General features: G+C 38.6%; 1 protein-coding gene across 1 annotated transcript; it reads left to right on the top strand.

The window, feature by feature from the left end:
• Positions 1-1562: 1562 nt before the first annotated feature.
• On the top strand, positions 1563-12172 carry pnpla3 (patatin-like phospholipase domain containing 3). Its single transcript, XM_053344189.1, has 9 exons — positions 1563-1844; positions 2936-3168; positions 3256-3321; positions 5928-6137; positions 9658-9718; positions 9844-10020; positions 10121-10253; positions 10367-10474; positions 11243-12172. The coding sequence occupies exons 1-9, from the start codon at positions 1658-1660 to the stop codon at positions 11478-11480; spliced, it is 1413 nt and encodes a 470-aa protein (XP_053200164.1). The 5' UTR covers positions 1563-1657; the 3' UTR covers positions 11481-12172.
• Positions 12173-15988: the final 3816 nt, after the last annotated feature.

Raw genomic sequence — 15988 nt, 5'->3', positions numbered from 1 at the left:
GAGGTTGGGGAAGCTCAGGTGAGGACAGTGATGGGATTGCAGGGCAGGTAGTGGCAAGAGCTGGTTCGGGGAGCTCAGGTGAGGAGAATGAGGTGATTTTAGTGCAGAGGGTGGCAGGATCTGTACTGACAGGAGAGTTAGTGTTGAAGCAGATGAACAGAGAGAATAAAGTAAAACAGTCCTTAAGCAGGAGATCCTGAGACATGCAGTAAGCAAATAGCACCACTGCTGCAGATCTGCCCTCCAAACAAAATATTTAATATAAGTTCTTTCATAGACTATGTCAAATCTTTTAAATGTCTACAGTAGATAACAATGTAGGCTCAGGTACATAAAAGTTTGTTTCAAGCATAAATGACACAGGTCATCAATTACTAATTACTAATCTCATGTATGTTTATGCTTATAAATAGGTTTAGCCAGATGAGTATGAACATAAGCTGCTGTAACTGTTAGCTCTCTCTAACTAATGGTTATTATGTCATCCACCCGCAGATACAACCCTACAACAGGTTAATAAGGTGTAGTAGTAGTATTATAGCATAGTAGTATAGTATATACTAGCCTATAGCATAGTAGTATAGTATATTTGAATGCATTATCCCTATTATTTCCTTAATGGTGGATTTGGTTGGTTTGGATTTTGGTCACTATAATATTCTTACAGGTAAATAGTCATTGAGTTAAGATGTTTATAAGTTCATGTTTTTTGTGATATTAGTATCCTCAGTTGTTCTCCATTGTTGCAGTATTTTAGTAGTCAAGATTGCAGCTACTGTTTTAAAACATTTTGAATAGAATTCAATGACAGATATAGCCTACTTTTTTATTTGTTATATAAAAATAATATTTTATTTCAATTAAAAATAACTTAAATGATAGGGTTGAGGATTTTTGGCCTTGTGGTTTTTTGTTTTGTTTTATTTGTTTGTTTGTTTTTTGAGTAGGAAGGTTTTGTTTTGCTTTTAAGGAGCGTGACGTCACGGCGTGTTGTCTTTCCCACTTGTTGCTGATTGGCTCTGGTGGAGAAATAAGAGCTGACTGACATGTATTTAACCAATCGTGCTCTAAATAACATGTGTTGCCTTTACTGCTCCTCGTATGTTTTATGTACGTTGGATGTGATAACAGTGTGTGTCACCGTAGAGACGCATTGAAGTGGCTTCACATTCATATTTCTATTGGATATAGTCTAGCTCTACAGATACAATAAACATGATTATGACACCCTGTCACACTACATCTTTCTGTCTCCTGATGACCTATCAAAATTCATAAAAATATTCAGCTAAACACCAGAAGCTTAGCACCAGACTAACGCTTCAGATATATGTAGTTAAGACAAGTAACTGGAATATAGCGTTTTTATTATGTAATTTATTTAATACTATGTTCCTTTCATGAAAATAGGTGCGCATTTCCCGAGAGACGCACTATTGGGCCACTCTTATGGGAGTTGTGAAGTTTCTGACATCACCTGAAGGCATCATTAGAGTCACCTCCCTCCTCCATACATCCAGCTGTGTACCAGCCGGCTCCCCCAGTCTGCTACTCTCCGGCCGGCAGCAGGGACAGCGCTGACAGGGCTTCCCCGCAGCCGTCGCGCACACCGTCATCTGTCCGCTCTGAGGACTCCTCAGCTTGGGAATGCCCGGCCATGTTCGACCTTAACAGCGGCTGGAACTTGTCCTTTGCAGGATGCGGGTTCCTGGGGATTTATCACATTGGAGTAGCCAGCTGTCTGCTAGAGAAAGCGCCTTACCTCATCAAGGGAGCCACCAAGTTCTACGGAGCCTCCGCCGGTGCTCTGACCGCCTCAGTGCTCGCCAGCCAGGCATGCATAGGTACGACGGCCCGCTGTTACTCATGTAATAGCTGCTGCTTTATGCGCACTCATAGAAGGAAATGGAGTACACAGGAAGTACTCTATTATCATTATTATTGATAATATTTATTGAAATAATAGTCATTTTAAATATGTGGTCTTTCAGTTAAGTTTTTGGTTGGAGGCTACTGAGTGATAAACGTGTTTTTGATGTTAAATTTAGTTAGAATTTCTGAACAAAAATGACCATAAAGTAGCCTATATTTGTACATTAAAAAACACCAAAAAAAAAAAAAAACGTAAATCACAAATGTTTTTCAATATTTTATACTTTTCATATATGAAATTTAGGGAAACTCTTTGTCTTGCTGTCCATAATATACTTAAACACCGTCATTTACATGTCTGCTAAAAAAAATGTACAGGAAGTCAAAATGAATAATGTGAGAGTACATAGCCTACATATATTTATATATATAGGCTATGTAAATATACAGTACATGTACTTACTCCAATTAAAGTTCATTCCATGCAGTATAAGTGAATGATTTGTAATTATTAAGCTAAATAACATTGTCATAGTTCCATTTTCATGTCTAAGATGTAACTGGGTGTAATCCGATTTAAAGAACAGTTAAAGATAACATGAGAATTCAAAAACTGCATAGTTAGAAGTCTAGAGTATGTAGATCAAGTTGATACTGGCCTCCATGCATACACTATGTTCAGTATGTAAAATCACGGGGGGGTGAAACCACTGGATCACAAGGCGACATGCCAGTTCTTGTTATGTATATACAAGGTGACTTTCTCTGGAAATAAGCAATCATATAGCTCATATCAGTAGACACGTGTGGCTCTAGAACGATCTATATGAGTATCGACCAGTAAGAAACTTTCATGACCTGGGTATGGGCTGAGAAGAGGGTTTGCCCAGGTCACTGCTGGTCACTGATTTAGTCAATGTTGATTGATGATATGTGTTTTTGTCTGCAGTTAATTGATCTTAGAGAGTCTTCACAGCAGGAGTGTAGGGTTAGTTACTGGTCTATATTTCAGCTTCAGAGTTCCATCTCCTGAGCCTAAACTTGTACTCTCTCTCTTTTCCAGCTAAATGCTGTGAAGATGTGATCGAAGTAGCAAAAGAAGCCAGGAAGAGGAACCTGGGGCCTCTTCACCCGACCTTCAACCTGGTCAAAGTGCTGAAGTCTGGTCTGAATCGTGACCTGCCCTCTGACGCTCATGTCCTGGCCTCAGGACGGCTGTGCGTTTCCCTCACCAGAGTGTGTGACGGGGAGAATGTGCTAGTGTCAGAGTTTAGCTCCAAAGAGGAACTCATACAGGTACATGGTGATATTTTAAATCTAGAGAAGTCTTTAAGGCTTTTGTTTCAAAAACGAAAGTGACATTATTGTGTAATGTATCCACAGGCGCTGGTCTGTAGCTGTTTCATTCCTATCTACTGTGGGCTGATCCCTCCCTGTTTCAGAGGAGTGGTACGTATCTGTTGTTCATTACTACCTATCTATGTTTAGCTTTGCAGAAAATCACATTTCCACATTCCTAGAATAGTCCCACTGTTTGCTTCAGGTCACATAATCACTGTTCAATGGGAAGCAACCATGTGACCATAAGTGAAGAAGTTAAAAAAGGAGAAGGAAGCTTCAGTTGAACAGAAATGGTTAGATAATGCACAATAACAACAAATGTTTAAAAGCCGATAATAGAGATGAAAATCTTGTGAAGACCAAAAACTGAAATCAGGTCATTATAGTTGCTGCTACTGAGTGAAATATCACACTAAAATTGCACCATGGGAAACAAGAGGTCACGTTGCAAGACTAGCATGATATCATATTTTTTGCTTTCCAGTGTCATCATGCATAGATTAGATTACATGGTGAATTTTTGTTACTAATATTGACTTGAGTTTTGACTTATCAGCTGTTGGGAGGAGGGGGGGGGACTTTGACAGTGATCTCATTCAGATAGACAGAGGTGAAGTCACTGTGTGCAAACAGTTATCACGCTACCTTCGATCCTCTATTTCCAGGTCATACACATACATGACATGGCATTTAGACTGCTTACACATCCAGTTATATAGGAGGAACAAAACATAAAGTTTAAGTGTGGGATGAGTAAAAATAATAAACTAGATGAGATTAAATAAAAATACAAGGAAGGAAGTTCTGGTCTCAAACTGGAGCATTGAATGAATGTCATGAACAGAATAGGCAGTGTCAGATGAAATAACACAGTAGGAAACATTGAAATAATTAAATGAATGAATGAAAGGCCACATTTGTTGAGCTATTTGAAAGAATATATATGAAATGTAAAGACGATCAAATGTTAGTATTAATCCTCTGCTTGTGTGATGTTTTACAATAGTTACGCTTAAAGTTGAAGCATTAAAAGTGTTTGAAGTATCATTTTGAATTGTAAGTATTGAAAGCAGTTGAAGTGGGAGTTCACTGTCATGAGCGTTTCACTTGGACTGAAAATGTTGAAATCAGTTGGAAGTGTATCCATTGAAAGCAGCTGAAGTCTTATTTTAAAAAGTTGAAATGTCAGTTGAAGCTTAAGAATGAAAGTAGTTGAAATGCCAAAATACAAAGTTCAATTGCTCAGATAAGATTAAAGTCATAAAAAAATATAGACTAGTTTCAACACGTGAATGAATGTAGTTAATAGGGCAAACAGTGTAAAATATAATAACAGATAATACAACAGTAGAGTAGATACAGAGAACTGAACATAGTAGGAGCAGTGTTCAGACAGTGAATTCTAGTCACACAGTAAATCACAGGACTTCCTTCACAATCCTCCTCTCTGTGGCTATGCTGCTACACTTCACTCTCAGTCTTGGTGTCAAAGTTTAGGATTAAAACAAGACAGGAAACAAATACAGTACAAGATTCAGTTATATATGTATATATATTATATATATTGTGTCTGCAGGCTTCATCTGTAGATTTTGTACATTGTGTACTTTCTGCTGCCTGGAGAGTTTGCTGGCTCAGAGCCTAGTTGGGGTGTGACTCACAAACTCTGTGCATGAGTGTGTCTTCACTTCAGGCATGAAGCCCTCTGTACAAATACATAAACATTAAAGTGCAGGCATATCGTAGAGTAAAGAGTACAATTAACATTCACTATTCAAAGACTGGCCTTTAAGATTTGTCACCAAAATATGTACTGAGAGGGATTAACTAAATAATAAGTGCTGTTTTAAATTACCTCAATCATATATTTGTGTTTCAACTTCCTGTTACTCATCAGCCAACATGTGTGTCAATAATTGCACAAGAGATCTCAAGCAGCCAGGTGTGCCAAAATAATGAAATCTACAATGAATGATAAAGATAAAATTGTACCTGTTAAAAGAAATATTAATAGAGGTCAAAACCTAATGTAGTAATTCCAATATTAAGAAGTCTAATAAAAATAGATTAAAGTACCAATACAGGTTTATATGCTCTGTCTGCACATTGAATGATTCTGACCTCTATTTCCTCACTGACCTACATTCTATCAGGCTGACAGTTCCTATCACAGAGGCACATTTTTCACGCGATCAGTCAGCTGGCAGTATCTCTGCCAAGCTGGCACTTACAATAAGGTTAATTCCTTCTACATGACATTATAAGCGCTTTAAATGAGAAAGCCCTCCTTTAATTTAGTAATGTTGGAGAGGTCGAACCAGACACTGAACCCGAGCGTTTCACTGCATAAATAAGTGGATTCATTCTATGAAGGAAAAAAAAGTGTCAGTCACGCAGGCAAAGAGAGATGTGAATGATGATGTGAAGTTGGTTCTTGTTTTAAGTAAGTGTAGGTCAGAGCAGTCGCAGGCCGCAATGCAATGCCTCATAATATGTAATGAAAACATACAAATAAGGCTTTGTGTAGAGTCTGGTACTATTATCACGCTGCTAGTAGTGCAGCTAAGAACAAAATCTTGTGTGTTTTAATGAGACTGGTTATGTTACTGATGACACAGATTGATAAGATTGCAGTTTGTGACAATGTTGCAGTCTAGTTCAAACAACATTCACCTACTTCCACATGAATTTAATGTGGTAAAATGTCTCTTTAGCGTTACGTAGATGGCGGGATCAGTGACAACCTCCCCCAGTCGGAGCTGAAGAACACCATCACCATCTCTCCTTTCTCCGGTGAGAGCGACATCTGTCCCCGTGACAACTCCACCAGCTTCCATGAGCTGCGCTTCACCAACACCAGCATCCAGATGAACCTGGGCAACATGTACCGCCTCAGCAGGGCCCTGTTCCCACCTGAGCCTAAGGTAGGACACTTAATGATGTGTGACAAAAAATATAGAGCAAAATATGATGAAAAATTGTTATTGTAGCCCACTTCCTGGAGAGAATTTCAAAATTAGGTGTGGATTATCAGGCTGAAAGCACTTTAATCCATCTAAGGCTCAAATTTCTTTGTAATTTAATTCTACGAACTCAATCCGCAGATATCAGATATGTTTTCATTCAAATCACAGTTGCACTCCACATGCCCTTAAGTTAGCGGCACAAATTAATATTGTTATATTAACAATGGTAAAATTGAGTGTGTAGATGACGGGAGTGGCTTGTAGTGAAGAATCCACAGTAAAACATTCAAATCTGCTGTTTCACTCCGCTTTTTAGCCTCTTTTAAGTGATTTATTTTGGTTTTCATACCTGTGAAACTGCTTAGTGAATCAGAAAGTAGCTGGTGGAACACTCAACAGCTAATTAATTGGATAGTAGAACTTCATGAGATGATAATATCAATCCCGTTCTGCTGCCCCCAAGTGATAATAAAAGGGCAGCTTTGAAATGAACCTATTTTCTTGTTTTCAACACATCCTTCCTCTTATAAATTAAACTTCAAAATTGATTTATTTTTTTAATAAAGAGATAAACAAACAAAACAAGAATAAAAAGGAGTAGGAATAAGTATATACTTACAGATCCCAACCCCCTTTTTCACTACTCCTCTATTAACTCATATATTATATAATTATGTATTATTTACAACCAAGATATTCACCTGGTGAAAATAAAAACCCAAATAAAAAAACTTTTAATGTATTGACAACAAAACATACCTAGTTCAAAAACCTGAGAGGTTTTACTGCTGCAGTCTTATTTGGTCTGGTATGACCATTCACTTATGATGGCTAATTCTATCTAGTTAGCGAACATATTGTCTTTATATAACTGTTATTGCATCACATTTAGTCAAACTAATCCAATTTTGGCAAGATATGCTTGTGTTCTACATTAGCCAAACATAGCATGCATTAAAATACATTATTCAATTTATTATTATTTAATTTTGGTCTGATACGACTGTTAGCTTATGGTGGCTAGTTCTGGCTAACATTAGCGATAGGGTTAGGGTTAGGGTTAGGGTTAAATCACAGCAAAAGTTTATCTCAAAGCACTTTTCACATTGAGCAGGTCTAGACTGTACTAATAATAATAGTAATACAAATGTAGCTTTATGGACAACATGACCTCCACCAAATAAGAACTGTGACCAAAGAGATAACACTCATAATATCCTCTCCTAGTTCCCCCTAAAGTGGTTTCTTAAACAGCTGATTGTATTTAAAGTACAGACGCCTCATTAAAACACTGAGCCATCAGACAAGAGGCTTTTCAGCTGCTTTCATGTTCCTATTTAAAGGTAAATTACACTCCTTGATTGTGTCAAAGCAGCCCCAGATCCCCATATTCCTGCCCAAGCTAAATGCGACATTAACTTTAATCTACAAACATCTGCTACACTATCGTTCAGAGTGAGGAGCCAAACTCTCAGAGGCTGGCAGACGTGGTAATAACATTGGAAACACACCCGGGACACACCAGGATTAATTGAGATAATTCCACCCTGCTGAACTTTTAAGATTTAAGCCTCACTGACACAAGCAGAAAACCTCCCTTAAAGCCAAATTCTGGTATTTTTCAACCTGGAACCTATTTTCCCATTACTTTGGTTCTAGGTAACTGGTAGGGACAAATATTTTTGGAACTGGTCAGCTCCCTTTACCCGTCATTGACAGAAAGTACTATTTTATTGTAATTTCTGCCTTTCTATGCCATGTTTCTCCTTATTATTCATAGTCACTGGGATGATTATTAGGTAACCTTTAAGATGAAGTGAGCTTTGACCTTGTCAAGGCAAAGCTGTCTCTTGTGTAGTTGTTTTTATATTCCCTGGTCCCTCACCACTCCCCTCACGTGTGAGTGTGTGCTATGCCTGGATCCCATGATTATGTAACTGACTTCACAAATCTCTATGACGGGGGCATTCCTAAGGGGAGGACTTACCTCCCTGTACCATGCTACCTGAAATACTATTCTACACAGACATGCTTGAGCCAGTGACTCAATTTGAACTTTATTTGACACATTTGGCAGGTGCTGTACTGATAGAACACTGAGAACTTTGTGTGTTTTGACCCATGACCTTCTGGCCTGACCATTCTAGCCAGTGGATTGGCTGTGAGCACCTCTGCTGAGCAGCTTCTTTGACTTAAAACACTGCTCTTATGCAATATGACAAACTGACCATAGTGATATGGCTGCATCATTATGACAGTGATAGGAAATGTTCTTAGAGGATCTACTAGAGCTAGAGCCTTGTTGGCTTTTTAACAGATAAGAATATCTGATGATGAACACATGGAAGGTCTTTGTATTACCTTTTGGGCTTGCTGCTTTTTTAGGAAATATAACCAGGCTGGTCAATTATTCAGTGTATATACCCAAAAAAAATATTATAAGTACAAGAGTAGGTTTAAAAAAGAGATATTTCTATTCACACAGACCATCAGAAGATCCCTTCAATATATTTGAAAATGGATCTGAAGCTAATATGAAGCTTCAGCTGCCCAAATGAATCATATCTAGTAGATCTCTTTCAACGTTAAAGTCTTTTTACTGCAGAAGTCCCTCTTTTTGTTAATATCCTTTTAAATGAATGGTTCAGCATTTTATGAAAGACAGTTACATCAGAAGTTGATACAATACTACCATTGCTTGTCCGTCAAATATGGAGCTACAGCCAGGAGGCGATTAGCTTTGCATATTAGTTGCATCCCATAACTCTCTTTAAAACCACAATTTGATATTTTAACATCTCTGTTGGCGTGTGGAATTAACAGATTTGGTATTAGTATTCATTATTTATTAGTTTTAGAGGATTTGGTTGATGTATTTTTAACGTTTGGACACAGTTTCCCCCTGCTTGCAGGCTAGGCTAACCATGGCCTGTCCAAGTGTTTTATGTAAAATATATATCCATTCCTTTGAAATGCCCCTTTATTTTAAAAGTTACTTTTTAGTATGTTTTGTTGAGTCATGGTCTGTGTAATCTTCTTAGTTAACTTTTCATTGGTCAAGAATACAAATTCGATTGAACTGGTTCAACCATGTTAAGCACTTTGTTTTGTAAAGTTTATTATTATGTTTATATAAAATAGAGAAGAGGAAAATTACAGCCTTACTAACCAATCAACATTTTGTCCAATATGTTAATTTTACATTCATTTATTCATTTTCCAAACCGCTCATCCTCTCTAGAGGGTTGCCAATCCCAGCTGTCATTGGGCAAGAATGACATCCATCCAAAAAAATACCTGGATTCAATTTTCTAGTTTTTATCTTCTCTTTTGCCATTATTGAAACAAGAATTTAAACTGATGAGCATTACACAGACCATTCATGTCATGAAACAATAATGTGAAGTCAATAAAATGTGTGTAAACACCTTTGTTTTGTTTATACCATATATAAAATGTACTGTCTTCTTCTCAAAAGGTATTAGCTGAGATGTGTCAGAGCGGATATAAGGATGCTCTACGCTTCCTCGAAGAAAACAGTGAGTATTCTACTACTACTACCATGGTGACTCTCAGATAAGCTTACCCAATAACAATGTATTCCTATCAGCCTCTACCTTTAACCTCTGAAACATGTCACTGATATCATGTTTTGTGGTGTCAGACCTGCTGAGGTTGGAGCATCCGACCTCCGGCCCCACCCTGCAAGAGAGCCCGCCCAACTGCTGCTGTAAGCAGACGGAAACCACCAAAGACTGGGTGCTCCGGAGGCTCCGTCTACTGCGTAAAGAGCACTGGTGGCTGGATGAGCAGATCGCTCTGCCTACACCCATCAAGAAAGGTGTGTTTCTCCCTTAATTCCTCTTTAAACTGGTGATTAAATAATGGTGTAATGTGCCGTTTTGTTGACTAGTTTTTTCTATTCGCTGTGTGTCTGTCAGTGTTCTGTGAGGCCTGCCAAGGCAAACCTGGCCTGTATGCCACAGTGTCTGAGATGCTGCCAGTGAGAGTGGCCTCCTATATGCTCATGCCTTACACACTTCCTGTGCAGTCAGCCTATTCAGTTGCCCAGAGGTGAGTAATCTCATCAGTGACAGTATTTCACCTCTCACAGAGTCAGGAATCTGAGCAAGTTTCCTTTTTAACACGGTGTGTTTTCCTACTCTGTCATTTCTGCTGTGCACCAGGTTTGTGGAGTGGATTCCAGAGGTACCAGCTGATGTGCGCTGGCTGTTTGGGGTGGCAGGTGATGTGTACCGACAGACCTGGAAAGGATCACCCTCTGGCTCCGTTAGGTGATGGTTTTACAATGTACTTTTCAACAAAGCTAGATGACTCATATACTCAATATGTGCACTGAAAGGGTGCTTATCTTTTGTCAAGTCGGAGTCAAAAAAGCCTTAGAGCAGCAACTTGATGTCTTGACAACATGATAACTCATTGTGCCAATGAGTTTGTAAGATACAGCTCCACCTACCTTTTTATGAAGGAAATGCATAACATACATAATGTGTGGGATTTTAAGAGTCAACAAAATGAATTATGTTAAAATAAGTTCCTAAAGCAAGACAGCCTTTATCCCCATAGCAAGTCAGCTGATACTGTGCTTTATGTGCATAGTCAAAAAACAATTTTTGATTAAACTGACTCAAACCAGTTGACATATAACAAAACTGGATAGTAAGGGCGTCAATATGCTTTTAAAAAAGCACTTGTCCCTTTCTAAGGGTGAAATCGGGAGGAGGGTGTGGACAGTTTTTGTGGGTTTACGAAACAGACAATCTGTAAATCATGCCCACTTTACAGCAATTGCTCAGACATTCATGTGTTGCCATTGGGAACAGGTATAAACAGGTTTGCCTGTACTATGTATGCACAACCTAGTTCAGTGTGAGCATCCTGAGCCCTTAAGCCTCTCTGTGCCACAGCTGTTCAGATGATGGCCAACAGTGATTTTAAGGGGATCAAATTACTATATTAAACTTTGCTGCTCAGTACGTCTAAGCATAAATGTCATTTGAAATAAATGAAACAAACACTTACACGTGTAACTGACTCCGCAGTGAGCCGTGCCTGAGGACATGCATGAGTGAGCCGCCTCTATCGACGGAGCGCTACAGACCCATGGGCGGAGACAACATGCCTGCTCTATCCTCCCTAGATCTCCACGGCAACTACTGGGAGATCCCAAAATCTACCTCCTGTTCCTCCAACTATCCTCACATCGCCCCCTCCTCTCCACAACAAGTTTGTTTCTTCGTAGGCTCGGAGGATGAACCACACAGCAATGTACAGCAGTAGAATGATTGGGGGATCTGCACTTTAACAATGATGTGGTCAGATTTACACTCTTTCTGTGAGTGGTAGTAAAAAAAATTAAACTAATATTTTAAGGACTGAACACTCCAGGCAGCACTACCTGTATTATATTTTAATGAGTGCTCTGGAAGACAGTGTTGCAAATCACTCAGGAACATGGATGTGTTTTATGGCCTGATTTAATGAACAGCACAGAAATGTGTCTACTTAAACAGTCTAACTACAACTTCAACTACCTGTTTATTTTAAATGTACCCAAATGTAGCATTCAATCCTCATTCTAATACAGTTAATTGAATCAAGAGTGCTTTGTCTCTATATCTGTCTGTCCCTTTCATATCTCAAGGCACTATCAGACAGCCTTTACTATGCAAATACTGGCAGCATTATTATCCTCCACAAATCTGAACAATCGTATTTTTAGACAGCACAAATTAAAAACATTCTGGTCAGCTTTTTTCTGACACAGTAAAGTTTATGTAGCGGTCATTTGCCAAAATGAAACACTGAACCCGACTGTGCTGAGTGCAAACAGTGTTGTAATATAAAAGTATATATATTTTAATATCAGTGTTACCAATGTATGGTCTAACCTTCAACTTGTAAATCTGTTTTCATGTCACTTTAATTATTATTACATTAATGTGCTTGAGTTTTCTCTTGAGATTAAACTATTTAAAAAGTTGGTCGCTCGTTTGTTTGTTTTTTCTTCTTTAGTGCCCGACTGCCAGGACTCACCTGTCATTATGTCTGCATTCAATAATTACATCCAGTCATGGCTGAACACAGATCCCGCTCATTATTCCTTCTAAATGTATATTTGGCAGAAGCACCAGCTCATGAGGAAGCACATACAGCATATACTCCACTGCAGCTAACACATTTACAACTGTCTTTATGAACATGTCTCAGTACAAGTTTGTCCATCATTTGACCGCTAACCAAAATGTTGTGGTTAGCTGCAAGTGTGACCCATAATTTGCCTTTAGAGTCCAAATACAGTCCTGAATTTTCTCAGGTGAAACTACAGTGTCAGATACACATAGCTTCAGAGCAGTTTTGCTAGTTGGAAGCAACCAGCAGTCCACTGTACATTACTTCCTAGGTAGCAAAATTGCTCTAAAGCTCTTGGCAAACAACATATATCATGACCGACCGATCGGTTGGGATGAGAAATATATGGACATTGTGTGTGTGTGTGTGTGTGCGTGTGTGTGGGTGTGTGTATTTCAGTGTACTTTCCTGTGGTGGTTGTTCTTGGTTTTCTTCCTTTTCCTCCTCCAGCATTGGTTTCAAATATGTTTATTGGGAAACTAATCACATAACAGAGAAATGAACAGTAGACAGTTATGTTTCCTTGTTTTTTACAGAAGGTGAGAAAAAGTAATTCCTGACAAAAAAGACTAATGACAAAAATGATTAGCAAGTAAACAAACAGAGCCCTGCATAAACAAGCAGATGAAACAAAAAGGACAGGACAAAAGACAAAAAAAATAAATAAATAAAAATAAAATAAAAAACCCCTCCCAACATCCCCCCCATCCCTAACCCCCCTTAGGAGTGCATCCAGCTAAAAACTCAGTCAGATCCTCTTTCGAGATGAGAGACCAAAGGTTGCCAGATTTTATCAAAGTCCCTCAATTTGTCTTTCAGAATAAATCGAATTCTCTCCAAATGTAAGGTGTCTGTCAAATCAGTCAACCAATGCTTAAATGAGGGGACCTCCCTCTTCTTCCAGTTAAGTAGGATCGGTTTTTTAGCTGTTATAAGGCCATTTGCCAGAAGGTGCTGTTGTGCACTATTTAGCTTCCTTAGCCCCTCAGATGTTCCCAGAATTATTCAAATAAGATCTGGGCCTAGTTGAGTTCCCAAAATCATCGAAAAGTAATCAAATATTTCATGCCAATAGTTTTGAAGTTTGGGACAGAGAGCGAAACTATGAGATAGGGTAGCCTCCATGGACTCACATTTCTCACACAATGGAGAGACTTCAGGAAATATTTTATGCAGCTCCGTTTTGTAGTAATGTAGTCTGTGCAATATTTTAAATTGAATCAAACAGTGTCGGGCGTTTATAGAACATTCATGGATGTGCTCTAAACTCTCCTCCCACACATTGGGAGGTATCAGGGCTCCGAGCTCTCTTTCCCATTCCTCTTTTATCCTGTCCATCTTGGGAAGGCACATGTTTTGTAGTATCTCATATAGATGCGAGATTATGTAGCGTGGATTGGGGAACAGATTAAATAAACTCTCTATTTTGTCTGGGTTTGCCTTCTCGAAATTAGGGAGGTGTGTTCTGACATAATTCCTAATCTGAAGATATCTGAAAAACTGATTCCTCGGTAAATTAAACCTTTCTTGGAGTTGCTGGAAAGAGGCAAAAGTCCACTCTATGTATAGGTTACCAACAACACAGATCCCCAATCGCTTCCAGGTGGAAAAGGCCTCATCTAGAGCTGAGGGAGTGAAAGAGGGGTTTGCAGTTATATGGCAGAAAAGAAACTGCTTTAAGTTTGAGATGATTCCTTAGTTGTTTCCAAATCTTAATTAAAGCATTAATTACAGGGTTATGTTTAAAACAACATCTATGACTGGGATGGGAGATAGTACAACAGCTCTAATAGAATAAGGCAGACAGTCTTCCCGTTCCATCTGTAGCCCATCATAGGGTATTGGATTGTCAACTAACCAGTAAACCATAGAGCGTATCACAGAGGCCCAGTAATATGAAATAAAATTAGGCAGTGCCAGCCCCCCATTGGTTTTGTGTTTACAAAGATGGTCCTTTTTTATTCTATGAGACTTGTAATTCCATACAAAGGGGAGAATGCCTCCTCCAGCATTGGTGTCATCATGTTTCTTTGGTACCTTTTTTAACTGACCTGAGACATGTGTCAGGGCGGTCCTGTTCCCATTGCAGGGGCTCTCGTTAAGAGTTGCACATATGCACACATTACACACAAGGCTGATGACATATCACTGAAAAAGGTACACAACTAATACTTTATGTGTAAGCCACTTTCTTTACACAGTACAGCCAATTCAACCTTTAGAAGAGGAAGAAAATGAAAACATTAAAGTTGTATAGTGCCCTCTAGAGGATAAACGGTATAGAAAATGAATAAATGAATGAGAGGTACTAGTGTTTCAAAACTGTATTAATGTACAGTACTTGAGTGAATATGCATAAATTCAAATAGAGCTGCTGCATTCTGAACAACCTGCAGGCGGTTAAGCTCTGACTGGTCAATGCCGACATACAGGGAGCTACAGTAGTCTTAGCAAGATGTAATAAAAGCATGGATAACTTTTTGGCTGGTTCTGCCAAATACGCTCATGCTGCACAGACCTGAGAGATGTATGTGAAAGGCCAATCAATGCCTTGAACAATAATAAAATATATAAATAAAACAAACCATACATATTGACACGCAAGTTATGATACAACTTAATTTTTCCATCAGAAATCTTACTTGCTTCATTTTTACAAAAGTTACCTCCTGCTTCTCATTGTTTCCTTGGGTCCCCCCACAACAGGCACCAGCTGGCTTTGGCACATAATGAACTTGTCAGCAACACTGAAAAAAAGAAAATCACCAATTATTTTGCACAATGACACAATTTGGTCATACATATAATCTAAAATTAAAAGAAGTCTTACTTGAGGTCTGGGTGGAATCCCTGCAGTGGTGGATTTGAAAGTTCCTCATCAGATGAGTCACTTTCTCTGGGATCCATGACATCACTGGCTTCATCCATGAAAAACAGAGGATGATTCATCATCGCTGTGCACAGGACTGGGCAGTGGAGTTGATGTTGACTGACCATCTTGGGCTGTGCCTGGACAGCTAGGATAAAAACAGGTCCACCTTTTTATAATTGTGTAACATCAATTATTTTCCTCCAACATTAACCTGTAACCTGCTCTTTAACCTCTAGCTGTCCTGTCATGTGGGTGAGGTGCAACTGCAGCTTTATCTTTATGTCTCAGTACAGGTTAACTACAGCTGTCCTAGTCTGGTACTGAAAGAGGGGATAAGGTACAGTTTGTTTACTTAAAATTAATTTGATAAAGCAACAATCACAAGCGACACTTATCGGAAACAACCGCAACACTTTTCTGGTAGGATGCTATCTGTAGTCTACTGTATGCTCACTATGAAATGAGCTCCCTGTGAATCATGTAATCATTATCCTGTAATTGTCACTAATAAGTAACTTAAGTAACTTTTAAGGAGCAAAAGTTATGTAGTTTCAAAAGAAACACATTTTGAAACTTGTTCGTGACTATGATGAAGGCTGTTTAACAAAGGGTGATGATTTAGTGTTGAAACACCAGTCCCCATCCTGCTTTTATTGAAAGATCAGTGTTATTATATTCCAGATTGCTGTACTATATTGTATATAAAAGCACCACATGAATCTAAGTATTATCATCATAGAGCTGGTTTATTATTTGTATATATATATATATTATTTGTTATCAC

This window comes from Scomber japonicus, chromosome 23, assembly GCF_027409825.1.
Source record: "Scomber japonicus isolate fScoJap1 chromosome 23, fScoJap1.pri, whole genome shotgun sequence".
Lineage (NCBI taxonomy): Eukaryota > Metazoa > Chordata > Actinopteri > Scombriformes > Scombridae > Scomber > Scomber japonicus.
The sequence above is the reverse complement of the archived record's forward strand: the minus strand, read 5'-3'. Positions and strand labels throughout refer to the sequence as shown.